Source organism: Semicossyphus pulcher, unplaced genomic scaffold (assembly GCF_022749685.1).
Source record: "Semicossyphus pulcher isolate SPU_LCO1_2020_fin unplaced genomic scaffold, fSemPul1.0.p SCAF_8, whole genome shotgun sequence".
NCBI lineage: Eukaryota > Metazoa > Chordata > Actinopteri > Labriformes > Labridae > Semicossyphus > Semicossyphus pulcher.
Window position 1 is genome coordinate 31,935,946 of NW_027211759.1, and position 16,952 is coordinate 31,952,897.

At 41.5% G+C, this 16,952-nt stretch overlaps 1 protein-coding gene across 1 annotated transcript in view; it reads left to right on the plus strand.

The window, feature by feature from the left end:
• Positions 1-16,952, plus strand: part of hydin (HYDIN axonemal central pair apparatus protein) — a 77,906-nt gene extending 60,954 nt beyond the window's left edge. Inside the window, 32 exon segments of the mRNA XM_069687047.1 lie at positions 214-369; positions 704-785; positions 1,284-1,488; positions 1,792-2,024; positions 2,137-2,285; positions 2,380-2,560; positions 2,736-2,844; positions 3,999-4,238; positions 4,343-4,485; positions 4,892-5,079; positions 5,172-5,369; positions 5,456-5,547; positions 5,700-5,928; positions 6,058-6,243; positions 6,367-6,493; positions 6,845-7,010; positions 7,228-7,375; positions 7,509-7,710; positions 7,829-8,044; positions 8,228-8,397; positions 8,565-8,763; positions 9,724-9,876; positions 9,997-10,167; positions 10,459-10,568; positions 10,869-11,091; positions 11,167-11,376; positions 11,505-11,668; positions 13,443-13,593; positions 13,685-13,915; positions 14,006-14,230; positions 15,626-15,898; positions 16,707-16,952. Coding sequence (XP_069543148.1) covers positions 214-369; positions 704-785; positions 1,284-1,488; positions 1,792-2,024; positions 2,137-2,285; positions 2,380-2,560; positions 2,736-2,844; positions 3,999-4,238; positions 4,343-4,485; positions 4,892-5,079; positions 5,172-5,369; positions 5,456-5,547; positions 5,700-5,928; positions 6,058-6,243; positions 6,367-6,493; positions 6,845-7,010; positions 7,228-7,375; positions 7,509-7,710; positions 7,829-8,044; positions 8,228-8,397; positions 8,565-8,763; positions 9,724-9,876; positions 9,997-10,167; positions 10,459-10,568; positions 10,869-11,091; positions 11,167-11,376; positions 11,505-11,668; positions 13,443-13,593; positions 13,685-13,915; positions 14,006-14,230; positions 15,626-15,898; positions 16,707-16,937 — 5,761 coding nt within the window. The 3' untranslated portion in view covers positions 16,938-16,952.

A 16,952-nucleotide genomic window follows, 5' to 3' on the forward strand; every position in this document is an offset into this window, starting at 1 on the left:
ATATTATGTATTACTAATTAAGAAACAACATTAAAATCAATTATGATTTAGATGTGTGCAATGTGTTAAATTGCATGTTCTGCTTTACTGAACTGTTAAGAATGTGTCACTTTCTTATCAAAAATCTGTAAGCTTCATTATTTGGTTTAAATGAAGTAGTTCTACAAGTCAGCCTTAGCAATAATTATGAATTGCTGTGTGATCCTCCTACAGGTACAAGATCACACCTGCATGTGACATGAATTTTGGTCCACTGGTCTACGGCTGCAGAAAAAGCCAGTGCTTCACTATTGAGAACAACGGAGTATTCGAGACCCGTTTCTCCATCTCCCGCGTGACCCCAGACCCTGCTCCACCAGGGAGGCCATGGTAGGAGAACACAAACATGTAAAAGAAATAGTTTTCCAAAAAATAATATTGAATGGAATAATCATTTTACACAATTGGCTTAAAAACTGAAAAATCACAATTCAGAGTAAACTTTATTGGTTTGCTTTAAAAAAAAAAAAAAAACGTACTGACAAAAAATAGAGCTTAATTTATTGCCAACCATTAACACTCAATTGTCAGAGGTCTCAACTGCAATGAAATAATGGAACAACCAATTGTGATAGCCTCCAGTATCAGTTTGCGCTTTCTCAACAGTGTTTACATTTATATACATATACATAGTGGTTTGTGTCCTTTGTGGTGGTGGTGTCAGGGTTCCAGGAAAGAAGATGCTTCTAGAGAGCCATTCATGGAGGCCCGCTGGTGCCAGTTGCAGAGACATGAGTCCTACACAGGTGAGAGACTGTTTGCAGAGTCTGACAACAGTCTGAATGCCAGTCATGTATATGTTATTTATTTGGAAAGTCAATTGGAGTGATACTAATGACATTCTGTATTATAAAAGATCAAACATGATATTAGCTTTGCTGATCTTTACACATTTACGAAGCTTTTCACAGCAGCATCGAAACTTGTCAAACACTATTGAACCTGATTATTATCTGCTGAACTGTCATCGTCAATTTTATTAGTCGCGCCTGTCCTTTTTTTTCTGATAAGACAGGTCGCACCACACACACTGGTTCCAGTAAAGGAACATAAATCTGTTTCATTCAAAACAATAACAGATTGTAATGCCTAAAAGGCTGTAAAACAGACTAACACTAATTAAAAAAGATGCATCAAAGAAACATGCATGTATGTTTTTCATTTGCTTTTTTAATCAAGTTAAATTTGTGTATGCTTGGTAGTTTCCTCAGTATTCTCTCTGATCATCTCGTGTTTTTCTCCAGAATCGCCTCACCACAGGGGTGTTCTCAGTGTCTCCCTGCACAGGAATCCTCCAGCCAGGGTCTCAACAGGTGGTGACAGTGGACTGTCCAGCTGATCAACTGGGTAACTGGTACCAGTTTTTGCTTATAGACATCAGTGACCGTGACCCATCAGACCAGCCTGGCGGTATTCAGTACAGACTGCTGGCAGAAGTTTGCAAGCCAGGTAAGAGATGAAAGATCTGATTCTGTCTTATTTGGTTGATAAACCCAAAGATGTTGGCCCTGTTCCAAACATTTCATAAGTTGGGTTTCTCCTAAAATCACTAACATGGGTTAAGACACAGATTGCCATTCATAAGAGCATTATTTACTGCTGCTTCAATTTCTGTGCAATGTGAAAGTATCAGTTCGAAACTCGTGAAGGATGTAAAACTGCATTGTCTTAAAGACAGCTATGGTTCACCATCTTCATGAAGGGCTATTCCTTTGACATATCTGGCTGTTTTCTTTTTGTATTACTTCCCAGGCATAGCTTTAGATACTGCCTCTATCTTTGAAGAACACCATCTCTGCAACAACAGCAGTCAGCTCTCCTCTGAGCAGTTCTGTAATGCTGAAGGTATTTATGTCCATGATGAGAACAAGTTCTTTTTCAACAAAGTCCTGGTTGGGCAAACTGCTCATGCCCGCTTCAAACTCACCAACAACAGTAAGGTGCCCTGTGTGCTCAGCGTGGCCATCAGATATGTTGGCACTAAGGTAAGGCATGTAAAGCTCTATCAGTAGATCCATTGATGAATGAGTAAACAAGTATCACTGGTTCTTGTATTCATTAGCAGGTCAAAATCATCCTGTCATCATTTCCTTACAGACGCCCCCTAACATGAAGGTTTTTGATGTGTTTGCTACAACACTGAGCATTCCCAGCCAGTCGCACTCTTTCGCTGTGGTCACCTTTACACCGCAGAAGATGCAGCTCTACAGTGCTGTGTTTGAGGCCACACTGGAGGAAACAAGCAGGTATAAGTGCTTGTCTGTGTATGCTAGTTTGATGTTCTCTTTGCTGTTTGAGTGCTGACCACAGTCCCCCTACTCCTTTCACTGCCTGATCCAGAAAGACACCCACATTGGAGTTTGACTTAATGGGAGAGGGAAATCTCCCCAGTGTGTGTGTGGTGCGTCCAGCTCTGAGGAACAAAAGAGGAAGCCCAATGCTGCATTTCAGACGAGTACTGGTAGGGCGCAGACATACCCTGCCTCTGGTGCTGCTAAATGATGGAAATATTCCAGCTCAGGTGAGTGGAAACAAATTCCTTTTTCTTTTAATTTGGTTAAAAAGATGTGTTTGACTAATTTAAATTATAACATAATACATATCTTTTTTTACAAGAAAGCAAAAATCACCTTGACATGCTCATGCTCACATGAACCTAGATAATAATGTACTTTGTGTTTATCTGTGTTGTGTAGGTCCAGATTGATATGCTGGATAAACATCAAGTGTTCATCCTCAGAGAAGCTCCTGGCAACACTTTGAGCACAATTCACTCCTCAGAGCTTGAGGGCACCACTTTTTCTGGTAAAGAATTAGCCTGTAATACTCTTTAGTGAAATGTACCCCTTTTACACTTTGATAATAAGTACTTAACCTATGGATAGTGGAGTTTTTATGAGGCACTCAAAAAGAACAGTTTTGCAATAGACAGTTTCAATATTCTGGTTTGTTTGGTGTTCCTATGCTTGCTTACAGCTCAGTACCAAATCAGAACTTTTACCTAACCCTGTTCTACCCCTCTGGCCACCTTTAAGGCGTTTGTAGGCCAGTCCCACAGTCCACACTCATTTCTAGGCACTGGACCCTCACAAACTTTAGAAAACTGATGTCAGTTGTGATTGCAACCCAGTTTCAATTTTATTTTTCACTTGTTAAAGTGCAAATGTAATTGTAAAAGTAATATACCTAAAGCTACTCCTACATTCTTTTGCTGTACCGTAGCTTTGTCCACATCCAGTACAATGATCTGGATTCTCTTACCATTCTTGTAAATTGCTGCACATAGAAACTCTAAATAGATGCAGCAGAACCAGATTTATTGTCTTTAAATTCCATACATTGTTGTTTCTTGTGCCTACATAACGTATGATGTATGGCAACCCCTGACCAGGTCAAACATTTTGGTGTGTAACCTTAAGGTACTAACCTCAGGCAGAGATGAGGAGTGGGCTTCAGAGGTCTTGATAGCTCACTTTTTTCTTCTCCTAATTCCACACTATTCTAATATGTACAGTAGTTCACGGCCCCAACCGATGCGACTCATGTGACAGTACTTGATAACGCACCTCAAAGGCTTAATACATTTTTTTTTCATTACATATACATGCAATAGTACTACCCCAGACCTGTAAACAGACATTGATGTGTAGAATTGGTGAAATTTCATTTTAACAACAGTGGCATCTCCCAGACATTCAACAATTTACATGAAACATGTTGCAGAATTGCGCAGTAACAAACAGTTTATTTGGATTAGAATATGAAGCCAGCCAACTGCAAATGTTTAGTGCCACTCAAGTCGTTTGTCATGCTATCATAGTTATTTATTGACAACTGGCTGACCACATCAGTGCCCCAAGAATTAAGCTTATTGCGGCAGCAGCTGTAAGAAAAACCAAGAAACAGCAAGAAACATTTTTAAATTTTTCCCATCTACTGACACACTCTGTTTCCCACAGAGCATCAGCTGGTGCACAGAGCAATCCTGAGGCTGAATGTTAACGAGCGTGCAGAGTTTGATGTAAGTTTTTGCTCTGACAAGCCCCTGAGTGTCGAGGCCAAGATGTCACTGCAGGTGGAGGACAACCAGTACAGCAGCACAATAATAACAGTGACTGGAGAAGCTTATCAGGAAATCGTCTCACTTGACAACATCAGCAGGTCATTTCAGGAAATGGATCAGGAATATCAGGAGGAAGGTAAGACTAGAATGGAAGACAGCAGACTGAACACGTTGTAGGAATGGAGGGGAAGAAGTGTAAAGTTTTTTCTCTTATCTCTCTTATCTGTTTCTCTCCTACAGGTTGTTATGAGGAGCTGAATTTTGGTGACTGCTATGTAGATTGTCCCAGCCAAGAAAGTTTCACTATGAGCAACCACAGCAGCAGCCAGGTGGTGAGGTTTGAGTGGCCTCCTGCTGGACCCCATGTCTTCTTTTTACCACAGGTAAACCATTGAAGATACGAATAAAGGTGTGGCTGTAGAACAGAGGCAGGTTAAAAGACTTTTATTGAGGACCAGACTTGAGCACAGATTCAAAGAAGGTTCATATTATAAGACATTAGGCCACTTAAAATGATAAAATGATACTACCCCTGTTCACTTTGAACTGTTAACAGCAAATGTTAACAGTCAATTCATACAGAGGTTCTGGTCCACAGGTCCAGTAGCCCTGTTGTGAACAAGCCCATTGCCTACTGTATCCCCTTCTAACTCTGATTGGGGAAAAAACTAAAGTACAATGATATATATTATAACAATACATAACTGTATAAATCAAAGCCCTCTTTTTCTATTTTTAAAGAACATTCTTTGCTGTATGTGATGTAAAATCAACCTTGTTTTCTTGCAGGTGGGACACCTTCATGCTGGTTGTTCTAAGGAAGTCACCATCACCTTTTGCCCCAGTCAGCCAGTGACTCTGACCAGCCAACCAATGACATGCAAGCTTTGTCAGGTGGAGTTCCAGCAGCCTTTAGAGCAGGTGGCTGACTGGGACGACCGACAGAGGACAGTGCAGTGGCTGAGTTCTTCCAGGCAGCCTTCAGGACCACAGCAGCCTGTGAAGAATAAGGTAAACATATTGACTGTGATGTGAAAGAAATGTTAAAGACAAAAATACCAGTACACAGTTATTGTTATAGTTGTCTGTTATATTTTTGCATGCAGGTAATAAAGACAGATCTGGAGCCCTGCTGCACCGTGGTTGAGGGCTCCCAGTGGGAGATGGAATTGCGTGTCAGTGCAGTTTGTGACTATGTGAGGTTCAGCTGCAACACCGACGCCATCCACTTCAGAGACACCATGCTTTACCAAACCAGGCTTCACCAGTAAGTTAGGCTTAGGTTATATGCCAGCCAAAATAAACTTATGACACCCCAAAAGGATAATTATGTGTGTCTATATTTCTGTGCAGTCTGCAGATAGTGAATCATGGCACTGTGCAACTAGACTTCTCATGGCAGGTCCTTATGGATCCAAGAAATACTATCAACCAAGACCAAGAAGGTACTAAAGTAATAATCGTATATCATGAAGTTAGTGATCATTCTCTAATAGCAGTGTTATATAGCTGAGCCACTATGATATACTTGTATGTTTACGTTTTAATGCTTTTAAAATGGATATGTGTACATGTTACCCTGTGCTGTATATAACAGGTGGGAGCCCTACTTCTCGACCAGGCAGTAGGTCACAACAAGTGTTGAGTGGAGCTCGTCCTTCCAGCGCTCTGTCCAGCGTAATGTCTCTTATGATGGGGAATCCTGAGCTTCCTCCCATCAGTATTGAACCAAAACTAGGGGCCATACAGCCAGGTGATATAGAAAATTTCAGCATTCGCTTTTCACCTTTGGAGGTGGCCCGGTTTCAGGGCAGGCTGCTCTGCAGGTACAGTAAATTGTTGTTTAAAATTGATATTTTAACATACAAAGATGACTGTATGGGAGTGAATGGATGTCTTTCCAAGAACAATGATACACAATTTTTTCTCTCTCTATGTGTCTACTTTCCTTTCAGTATTCCCAACTTGCAGGATAGCGATCAGACTCCTTGTATCTTGGTGTGTGGCCGCAGCCAATTTCCCAACTACCACATTGACCTGGATGACTCAGATTATATTAACCGTTGCAACCCTGGACACCTGGACCCTAACATCAGGGTCATAGAGTTTAAAGCTGTTGGCTTCTCAGCTCCATCAATAAGGTAACAAAAAGAGAGATGAGAGCTTTTTATCTCCATCAGTGTAAGCCCTAACACTTGGAATTTGTTTGTGTGGTTATGTTTTACTCCAAACCCTAACCCTCTAACCCTACCCCTACTCCACAGATGTTTTAGTGTGGTAAACCCAACCAGTAAGCCTTACTCATTCAAGTGGAGGTGTGTTGATACAGGTGACAGCCCATTCCGCTGCCTCACCCCATGTGGAACCATCCTGCCTGGGAAGAAAGTGGAAGTAAGAATTGAAACAGACATCATGAAATAGTCTTTATTTCTGTATTGTCTTCTATCATTTGTCTTCCTGTCTTCATCTTAATTATTTGTTCACATCTTTCCCATCCTTCTTTATGTTAATTTCATAATGTATTATAACCTAATTTAACATGTTTGTCTCTCATATCTCTGTACTGTTTTTAGTGTCCTCTTCTCCCCACATCCTGTTTTATCACAACAAATCTAATGTGATATCATTCCTCTCATCAAATCCAATACCATTGCGATTTAGAGCTCAACTCATCTGATCTGATCTACCTTCCACTCCTCCTTACCTTCATTCCTCTCACTCTCACCTGTCTGTGTCCTGCAGGTGTGTTTTGAATATGTTGCTGAGCAGCTGGCTGTGGTGGAGTCATTCTGGAGCTTTGTCATTGAGACTCTGTCGCTGTCTGTCCCCTTCCTGTGTGTGGGCACCACCAGAGAACCACTTGTCTATCTCGATAGAGCTCACCTTGACTTTGGAGAACTGCTTGTTAGTAAGTAACAGACACACTCATGCTTATACATGCATTTACACAATGTCCGTGCACAAGTTGCACCACATTTTAAACACAAAGCAAAGTTTTCTCTGAGTATTTTGTGTGTGTGTGTGTGTGTGTGTGTGTGTTTGTGTGTGTTTTTGTGTGTGTGTGTGTGTGTGTGTGTGTGTGTGTGTGTGTGTGTGTGTGTGTGTGTGTGTGTTTGCCTTCACAGGTCGTAAAGTGGAACAGACAGTTGATCTGGTGAATGGAGAGGAGGGATCCCTCCACTTCTCTGTCACACAGTCATCCCTTGTCTGTGATGACCAGGAGTCCACCCTCATTTTGCAGCCCATGAGTGGCACATTGGCACCCAAAGACAGGTGACAAAAAATGACAAATATTAGAGTTTTGTGAGGTTATGGTTTTGCACTTTTAATACATTTTAATACAACTCTGTGATTAAAGTCATAAGGAGCAGTAAATCTGTCAATTAAAGTTTACTCTTTGGTGCAGGTTGCCTTTGTCACTATCCTTCACGCCCTGCCGGGAGGGCTGTGTGAGTTTCAGATTGGTTCTGAGGGTAAAGAGGAAGTCAGAGCCACTCACGCTCACAGTTAAGGCCAGTTGTTTTACCGTATCTGTTCAAGTTGAGAAGTCAAATGGAGGCCTCAGAGAGATTAAACCTAACCACCAAGACACTCTGGACTATGGAGAGGTCAGCATACTTTCACATCAAAGACCCAAATACTCACCTGCACCCTCACGTAAAGTTTCAACATGAAGTCAGATTATTTTACAGTATGTGTCTGTTCATACGCTGTATGTAGGTGGAGATTTCAGACCGATCCATCTTTAATTTCTTGGTGTCCCATCCGGCAAGACTCAGCCTGGAGGTGAACTTTGACCTAACAGGTCCCAGCGAGCTGCTGCAACACTTGGAAGTAAAACCACAAAATGCTATTCTTGATTTTGGAAAGCAGCTGCAGTCATCACTCTTCTTTTGCCCCCTGAGCATTTGTAGCCTACAGGACGTCGGACTGAGTGTTGAGGTGAGATTCTGATTTACAGTCAGATTTCATGTGGGTTTTAAAATGTACCATACTGTCTATAGAGTAGTTGATTGAATAAATGACATACTACTGCACAAATTCACATTATACCTTCTTTGTTCTTTCTTGGTCTACTGGACTCCTCTCTCCCCTGTATGTTTCTCTCTTGTTTTATCCTGTCAGGTAAAGCATGGGCCAACATTTACCTTTGCCATTAAAGGCAGGGCTGTAGCATCTAGCCTTCAGTTCTCCTTCAACAAGTACAACTTTGGCGAGTGCTTTCTGTACTGTCCAGGCATGGTGCCGATATCGCAGACTCTAGTGATCAGCAACAAAGGCGAAAGGGATGTCAGGTAGTTATTTGTGTCTGTCTGTTTTTTTCTGTGTTTACTACTTAAAAAAATGTTTTTATTTTGCTCAGAAAGAAGAGAGTTTGAAAAAAAAAGAGCTTTAAGAGTTAAAAAAAAAAAAAAAAAAGAAAAAAAAAAAAAATTACTCTTCTGTGCTTTATCCTACTCAGTGTCCAGTGCCAGTTCAAGAACACCTCTTATCTAGAGTTGCACTTCCACCCAGATATTTTGTTCCCTGGTGCTGTGATGGAGGTACAAGTCAAGTTCTATCCCCGTGAGGCGTGCCATTACCATGAAAAACTCAACTTCATCTTAAACAGCGGTGTCACAAAGCAGGTGGACATACTGGGACAGGGCATCGAGTGGAAGGTGAGTCTTCACCATGTTAAGGCGGGGCTACTGTATGTATGTTACACCTGCTTCAACAAGGCCCATCCACACCAAATCTACATGCCCCAAAACATGTCAGCTATTGATTAAATGAGTAGCAGCTTTTCTGTCCCTTTTCTGGCAGCAAGAAAAGTAACACATGAGCAAGCTAATACACAAGAGCAAAAGGCATGTTTCTGGCAGCATGTGCCGACACTATTAGTGGTAACATTGTGATAGTTTACTTGGTAGCAGTCACCCTTCTCAATTTAGGCTATCGTACAAACAATAACGCAGAAAATTGTACTTTATACAGAAATGCCGCTTTAACAAAGCAACCGACTCATACTTACAAGAAGTAGGCAGATTCGATCTCTGAGTGTGGTTATTTCATTCCTATTTCTTTTTGTTGGACTAGGAGTTATTGTTCTCCAGATTAGCTTTGTGTCACTTTTGTTTTGTTTTGGGTAAGGGTAAGGGTGGTCCCTACTTGCCCGCTATAGAAAAATGGGCTGTTCCTGCAAAAACAGAAATCAGGGTGCTTGTTGTTATTAGTTTTTATGAGGGACTGTATTTATTTCACATTTAAAGTTGGAAAGTTTCTCCTTAACATTATTATTGTCAACAATAATACAAAGAACTTTGCATTTTTTTAGTTAAAAGTTGACGGCTTTGAGATTCAGTGCCTTCCGAAAGCTGGTTGAGCTTTTACATAAACATCATATTAAACATAGCATTTAATCTATGTAAGCTGTCTAATTCTGCTTGAATAATTGCAATCTAAAAAAAAACACTAAGTCAAATAATTTCCATATTAAATTTGAACCACTTTTTATAAAGTAACAGGCCATTTAACACTGCCCTCACAAATATTATTCTACTTGACTTTTACTACAGTTTTTTTACTACAGTCTGATGTTACACCTTAATATCTTTTATATATTTCATTCTGCCCCGTAGCTGGAGGTGGAGGATCCCAGGCAGAGGAAAGTGAAGCTAGGTTCTCTGATGTTGGGTCAGAAGGTGAAGAAACAAGTAGTTCTTGTGAACCGCAGCCCTTTAGACCTGTCCTTTACTCTGCTGCTTAACACAAAGACACCGATGGACCCAAGGGTAGGAAACACATGCCTACACACAAACACACACACACACACACACACCCACTCATGTGACCAGTCGTCTACACCTAATTACTTCCTCTCCTCACCGCTCGATCTCCACTATCTCCTCCAGGATCTGTCATTCAGTCCTGCAAGTGAGCTGAGCCTGAAAGCCAGAGTTGGTACATGTAATGTTGAGATCCAGTTCTCACCTCATCAGCACGTACCTCCCTTCTGTGCTGAGCTGCAGGCAGAGTTTCCAGGCCTGTTATACCCCCTGCTGACCATCCAAGGCTGCTGCAGGGTAGTTCTATGCAGTACATTACCTTCTTCATAACCTTGCTTGATGTTTTTGCTTTACAAGCATGGATTTCTTCTCTGCTGTAACTATTTTTCAGAATTATCTTCACATAATAATTTAGATATCCAATAGAAAACAAGTGCTGTCTGTTTTTGTTTAAGAACAAAGTACATTAAGATGGATGACACGACAATAATCCATAATGCAACTTTTTTTACAAGATATTTGATTGTTTTATTAACTCTGTACTGTGTGTTGGACAAAGCCATGTTAAACTAAGATTGTAACTGTTAGGTTGTGGAGGTCCAGCTGGACCAGGATCACCTAGCCTTTGGAGCTGTTGTCCAGGGCTGCCAGGTCAGGAAGAAAATAATTATGATGAACACTGGGGAAATTGGTGCCAGGTAAGGTTAGGTGTAATACACTTTATGATCCAATACCATTTCCAGTAGTCAGCAACACAAACAGATTAACTTACACATCCATACACTCAAGCTCACACAAACAGAGTTACACCTTTTTAAAGAGTCTAAAGATTGTTGTGTAATGAAACAAAGAGTGCACCAACTCTAAAACAGTCTGGATGTATCAGACTCCTTTAAAGTTGGTCTCATGAGAACATACAGTTTTGTATATTATTTGTTTTGCTTTTTGGGCTCATGGTGGCTGGATTTATAACCTGCCTTTTTAAATCTGTCTACAAGGTTCCACTGGAAAACAGACAAGTTTCCTCCAGAGTTGTCCATTGCACCAACTAAAGGCTATATCTCTCCAGACATGGAGGTTCCTTTTGAAGTGACGTTTGCCCCTGTGGAACTGAGTAATGACATAAGATATGAAAAAGTATCCTGCTGTGTAGAAGGTTTCTCCTCACCCGTTACCCTCACTCTGACAGGCTCCTGCATCGTAGCCTCCACTAGCAAAGAGGTTTGATTGATTCTCTTTAATAAACCATTTTTTAATTTGTCATTTGCTCATGTGGGGTTTTTGATCTGTCTCCAGGTGGTGAATTTTGTTTGCCCAGTACGTGGCTCTCACACCCAGACCCTGCCCGTGTTTAACCCCACAAATCAGCATTGCAGCATCAAACCTGTCATTGAGGGCGAGCAGTGGAGCGCTGAACCCTCTGTGATCTTGGAACCCTTCCAAAAGGAGACATACAAGATCACCTACAGACCACTGACTATGACTGCTGAAAAAAAGAAACACCTGGTAAAAGAGCCCTTGCACAATCAGCTATTATTTAAAGCCTCTATTGTGCATATTCAGTGAAAAGCAATGCATGAAGTGTGATATTAATCATCATTAATTTGTTATATCACTCCTTCTTATGCCCTAAGGGATCAGTCTTTTTCTCCTTCCCTGATGGGAGCGGCATGCTGTACTCCTTGCAGGGAACTGCTGAGCCTCCCAAAGCGGAGGACACCATTCTGCATGAACTGCCTGCCAAGACTCACCACACACAGTTGCTCCCTGTGCACAACTGGCTCTCAAAGCAACAGCGGTAACACACACACACACACACACACACACACACACACACACACACACTTTAGTCATTGGTATCTTAAACCATATGCATCCCAAGATAATTCCTAAACTTGCAATAATGTTTTTGTCATTCGGAGAAGACAGAAAACGGTTGTCAGCACATATGATCAATCAAATCAATCAATCAATCAAATTTTATTTGTATAGCGCCAAATCATAACCAGGGTTATCTCGAGACACTTTACAGAAAGAGCAGGTCTAGACCGACTCTTTGTTGATGTTGATGATCACCTTTTAGGGTGAAGTTGCTCACAAATGTTGACTTTTAAACAACCTGCAGTTACACAGCAACTTTATAATTCATTTGGAATCAAGTTTCTATTGTTGGTTTGGTGCTAGGTAGGTAGTGGGTTTAACAGCTTTTGCGCTGACCACAGCTACCTGCTGCATTCAAAGATGATGTTATGATATCAAAGAGAGGGAACCAGAAAAGTAAAGTTGTGGCAAAACAGCAAAAAAGTAATATCTGAAACTTACTATAAAGCTTGGTAAGGCTGAGAGGAGCAGCAGATGAGCATCATCATTATAGGTGAACCCCCTCAACACTGCAGTTTGTGAATATACCCAGTACTCCTTTAAGATATGATAGAACAAAATGATGTAACAAAGGTCAGTGGAAACCAAAATCATCAGCCCATTGAGGGTTGGATTCAAAATTATACCCAAAAGTAGTGTGTATGGCCCCCACGTGCCCGTATGCACTCCCGACAACGTCTGGGCATGCTCCTGATGAGTCGGCAGATGGTGTCCTGGGGGATCTCCTCCCAGACCTGGATCAGGGCATCAGTGAGCTCCTGGACAGTCTGTGGCGGTATTTGGCGGCGTCTGATGCACTGATACATAAAGTCCCATAGGTGCTCAATTGGATTTAGGTCAGGGGAATGAGAGGGCCAGTCAATGGCATCAATGCCTTCGTCATCCAGGAACTGCCTACACACTCTGGCCACATAAGGCCGGACATTGTGCTGCACCAGGAGGAACCCAGGGCCCGCTGCACCACCATAAGGTCTAACAATTGCTTGGAGGATGTCATCCTGGTACCTCACAGCAGTCAGGGTACCATGGGCTATGGCATGGAGATCTGTGCGGCCCTCCAAGGAAATGCCTCCCCAGACCATCACTGACCCACCGCCAAACCAGTCATGCTGGATGATGTTACAGGCAGCATAACGTTCACCACGGCATCTCCAGACTATTTCATGTCTGTCACATGTGCTCAGTGTGAACCTGCTCTCATCTGTGAAGAGAACGGGGCGCCAATGGTGGACCTGTCAATTCTGGTGTTCTCTGGCAAATGCTAATGGAGCTACACGGTACTGGGCTGTGAGCACAGGTCCAATTAGAGGACGTCGGGCCCTCTTGCCACCCTCATGGAGTCTGTCAACTGTCTGTGGCAACCACATGCAAAACCATTCCATTTTTGGGGGTTGTCTTGCTTTTGCCTCTCCATTGCACCTGTTGTCTCTTTAATTTGCACCATAGCAGGAGAAATTGATTCACAATCGCTTGTGCTTCCTAAATGGACAGATTAATATCCCTGGAGTTTAACTGACTTGGTGTTATACTGTGACGATTAAGTGTTCCCTTAGTTTTTTTGAGCAGTGTAGATATTCTAAAAAAAATCTTACTTTTTTTGAAAAAGATCCCCTATATGCAAAATGTAATGAGTAGTAACACACAGTCTGCCAGGTTCACCAGGAGAGACATGATTGTTTCTGTGTGCTCAGGTTCTGTGTGCTGATGGAGATCCTGAAACCTGAAAAGACAGATGCAACAGTTTCACTCAAAGGTCTAGAATATATTGATGTCCCTGCCTCGGCCAAAAGACAATACAAGATGTCTTTTTTTACATACAGAGAGGGGAACTTCAACACAAAGGTTTGTTCACGCACAAATTCTCCAAGCAGACCTGAAATATACTGTATTTCTGGGCCTTGTCCTCTGATCACCTCATATTTCTTCTCCTCAGGTTACATTTCATAATGTGAAATCAGGCGAGTACTTGTTCTACCTTGTTACCTTCAAGGCTACGTCCCCGGGAATACTTTCAACCATAGAGCTAGAGACAGCTGTCCGTCGGACAGCCTCAGCCACTGTGCAGGTGGATAACCCCCTGACCTCATCTATCTGCCTCAGAACTGAGTGTAATTGTCCGGACATCAGTGCCCCAACTCAGCATACTGTGCAAGGACAGTCCAAGGTGGATATTGAGTACATCTCTCTCGCACTACAGAAATAGCTCTGTGCCCACCAAATCTTTCATTAATTTTCTGGGCTTCCTTTTCTTTAGAGTTCTGTGAGCTTCGAGTACCAGCCCCTACGTGCAGGCGAGTCTACAGCTCGGCTGACTCTGAGTAGTCATGATCTGGGCTACTTTCATTATGATCTGCTCCTTAGAGCTCTGCCCCCACCACCAGAGAAAACTGTCTACTTTAACACTTCTCTGGGCAGGAGCCACTCCATTGTTATTACATTTATCAACTACTCTCGCTCCAAAACAGAGTATTCATGCAAGGTAAGAAAACAATAGGCATGACCTAATGACATCTAAATTTAAGGTGCACACTTGTTCTTCTCTCCTCTCCTCTCTGCTAGCTTTGATCTTACGTATTGACATTTAGAACAATAAGAGACAGTTGCACATTTTACACATTAATTTTCATGAGGACTCAGCCTGAGAAAATAACCCTGGTGATGTCATAAGGGTAATCTTGACTTGGAGACAAAAGATATATAACAGATAACTGCTAACTGGCACAGGTAGCGTCACAGTTGTGGGTAAAATAAAAGGTAAAGGACCCAGGTGCAGACAATGGTAAGGAGTTTAATGAACTGAGGCAAAAAATGCAAAAACAAAATCTAAAATCCAACAAAAGACAAAACAGAAAACCAAATTGTAGAACAAAAGTCTTACTGCCCAAGTAAAAGAATAATCCAAAGGGAAAAAACAGAAACACAGGTAACACGACAACGAACCAGCACAGAGACAAGGAGCACAGAGACTGAATAAACTTTTCAGACACAGGTGAGACAATCAAGGGGCAGGTGAAAACAATAATGGCAGGTCACATAATCAAACAAGCGGGAAACACAAAGGCAGGAAGTGGACCAACACCAGAGACAAGTTGACACAGTAAAACAGGAAATGATCTAATCATAGAGACACAAGTGAAATACTTAACTAAAAAACACTACACTGACAAGAACACAGAATAAACTAAATACAAAACTAAACGATGAGAACTCATGACAATAGACATGGTGAAACAAGAAATAATAACTGAACACCAAAATACAAGACAACCAGAACTAAACTAGAAACTCATGACAGGTAGCTATGAAGGTTTTGGAAATGATTATGGATCAGAAGTCAATAGGCCTCTGCTGTTTCGGTTTTGACTATTTAAAAGTTGCAAGTTTGAAGTTATATAATCAAAAGTTTTACAATGACATGTTTTAGTTGAAGCTTTATAATCAAATGTTCGACATCGGCCCATCGGCAAATAAGATAGCAGTAACCAATGTTTTTATTATTTAACTGCTTTAATTGTGTTTTTAGAAAGATTTTTGTGAGGCTATGTCAGCACTGAAAAACGCTTATGCTATGACAGGCTAAAGAAGCTTTTCAGGCAGGCAGTTATTTTTTGAAAAAAGATGTTTAAATTAAAGGTGTTTTGGGAATTTGAAAGATTGAACTCATGCTTTCTCAAAGAGTGTGATGAAGGCCTGAATACATTTATTTTTTTATAATTAAAGTACATTTTGGCCCCTTATCCAGATGAGGGCATTAATAATTACAAAAACTACAGTTATTGAAAAAACATCGGCATCGGTCATCTGCAAAATTGTTCTTTTAAACATCAGTATTTTCTCAATCGGTGTATCCCTACTTGTTATCTCTCTCTTGCAGATTGATTGCCCAGACTTTATTGTGGGGGAGAGGGTTGATGCTTCCCAGGCAGGGTCAGAGGCCAGCGTGGAGGTTTGTTTCGAACCTCATCAGCTGGGGGAAGTGAGAGGCCAGCTCAGCCTGTCCTCAGGAATTGGTGGAGAATACATCTTTCCCTTACATGGAATCTGCCTCCCTCCAAAAGCCCAGGGCCCATTTAGCATTAAGGCGGGTTGCAACATCACTGTCCCCTTCAAGAATGTTTTCCTGCAGACCACCGTCTTTTCTTTTCAGGTAAAGACCCAATAACCTTAGGGCCAGGAAAATAAGTAGAGTTAAGTTGTGGAACAAATGTTTAAATTGTGGTATTAGTGGAGGAGCCTTAGTTAAAATAAATGAAAGTAATTTAAAATCTTCTATACAACCACTGTGAACAAAGCCACTTTGTACATTTCTGGAAATACAGGAGAAATAATTTTCTTTAAAAAGTTCTGATTGGTGCACGGCCGGCCAACATAAAGAAAGCCACTTTAAATAAAGTCTGGAAGAGTTACAGTATCACAAATGCTGTGGTTTGGCTTTGATACTCAAATTTCAGACTATGACTCTTTATACACTTTCAGCCTCTATAATGCCTACATTTAAAGCTCCTGTGAGGAACTTTCTGTTTGTGTTGATTTTGGCGCCCCCTGTGGACAAAGCCGTACCTCTCATCTCATTGCTGATTTTGTCCTGTACATGCTTGGTTTTTAGTATTGGTTTTTAACAAAAAATCTCATCCCTGTTTTCTTTTACAGTCATATATATCACTGACTTTAAATGTTTGCCCTGGAAAATGTAAACAAAGGCAGGGCGCAGTTAACCACTTCATCTGACACCTACCCCCCAGCAGTTTCAGGCAATAAAAATAACTAGATAGAAATAATCAATCTTGTCGCTGATGGTCTGGTTTGCTTTTGTAGCTCATATAGAGTAATCACAATTAATTTCAGTCTGTGTCATAACCACCGAAAAACTCCTCACAGGAGCTTTAATGAATTTGCTTCACTTTGTATTTTATCTGTAATTGTCTTAACCATAGCGTTGTGTACCTTGCCCTTAGGTGGACAACCCATGCTTTACTGTCAAAGGTGAGGACACCGTGCTCTCCAAAAAGACATACAACATCCCGGTCTCCTTTGGTGCCTCTTCAGGAGGCTCTGCAGGGCCGTGGTTTGGCAAACTAACCGTCTCCAGTCAGCGTTCCGAGGGCCACAGAAAACCTTATTCTTGGGTCTTTTACCTGAAGGGCTACCGCCCAGAATCATTTAAGATGGATGTAAACACACACTAACACACAAGCAGTTCA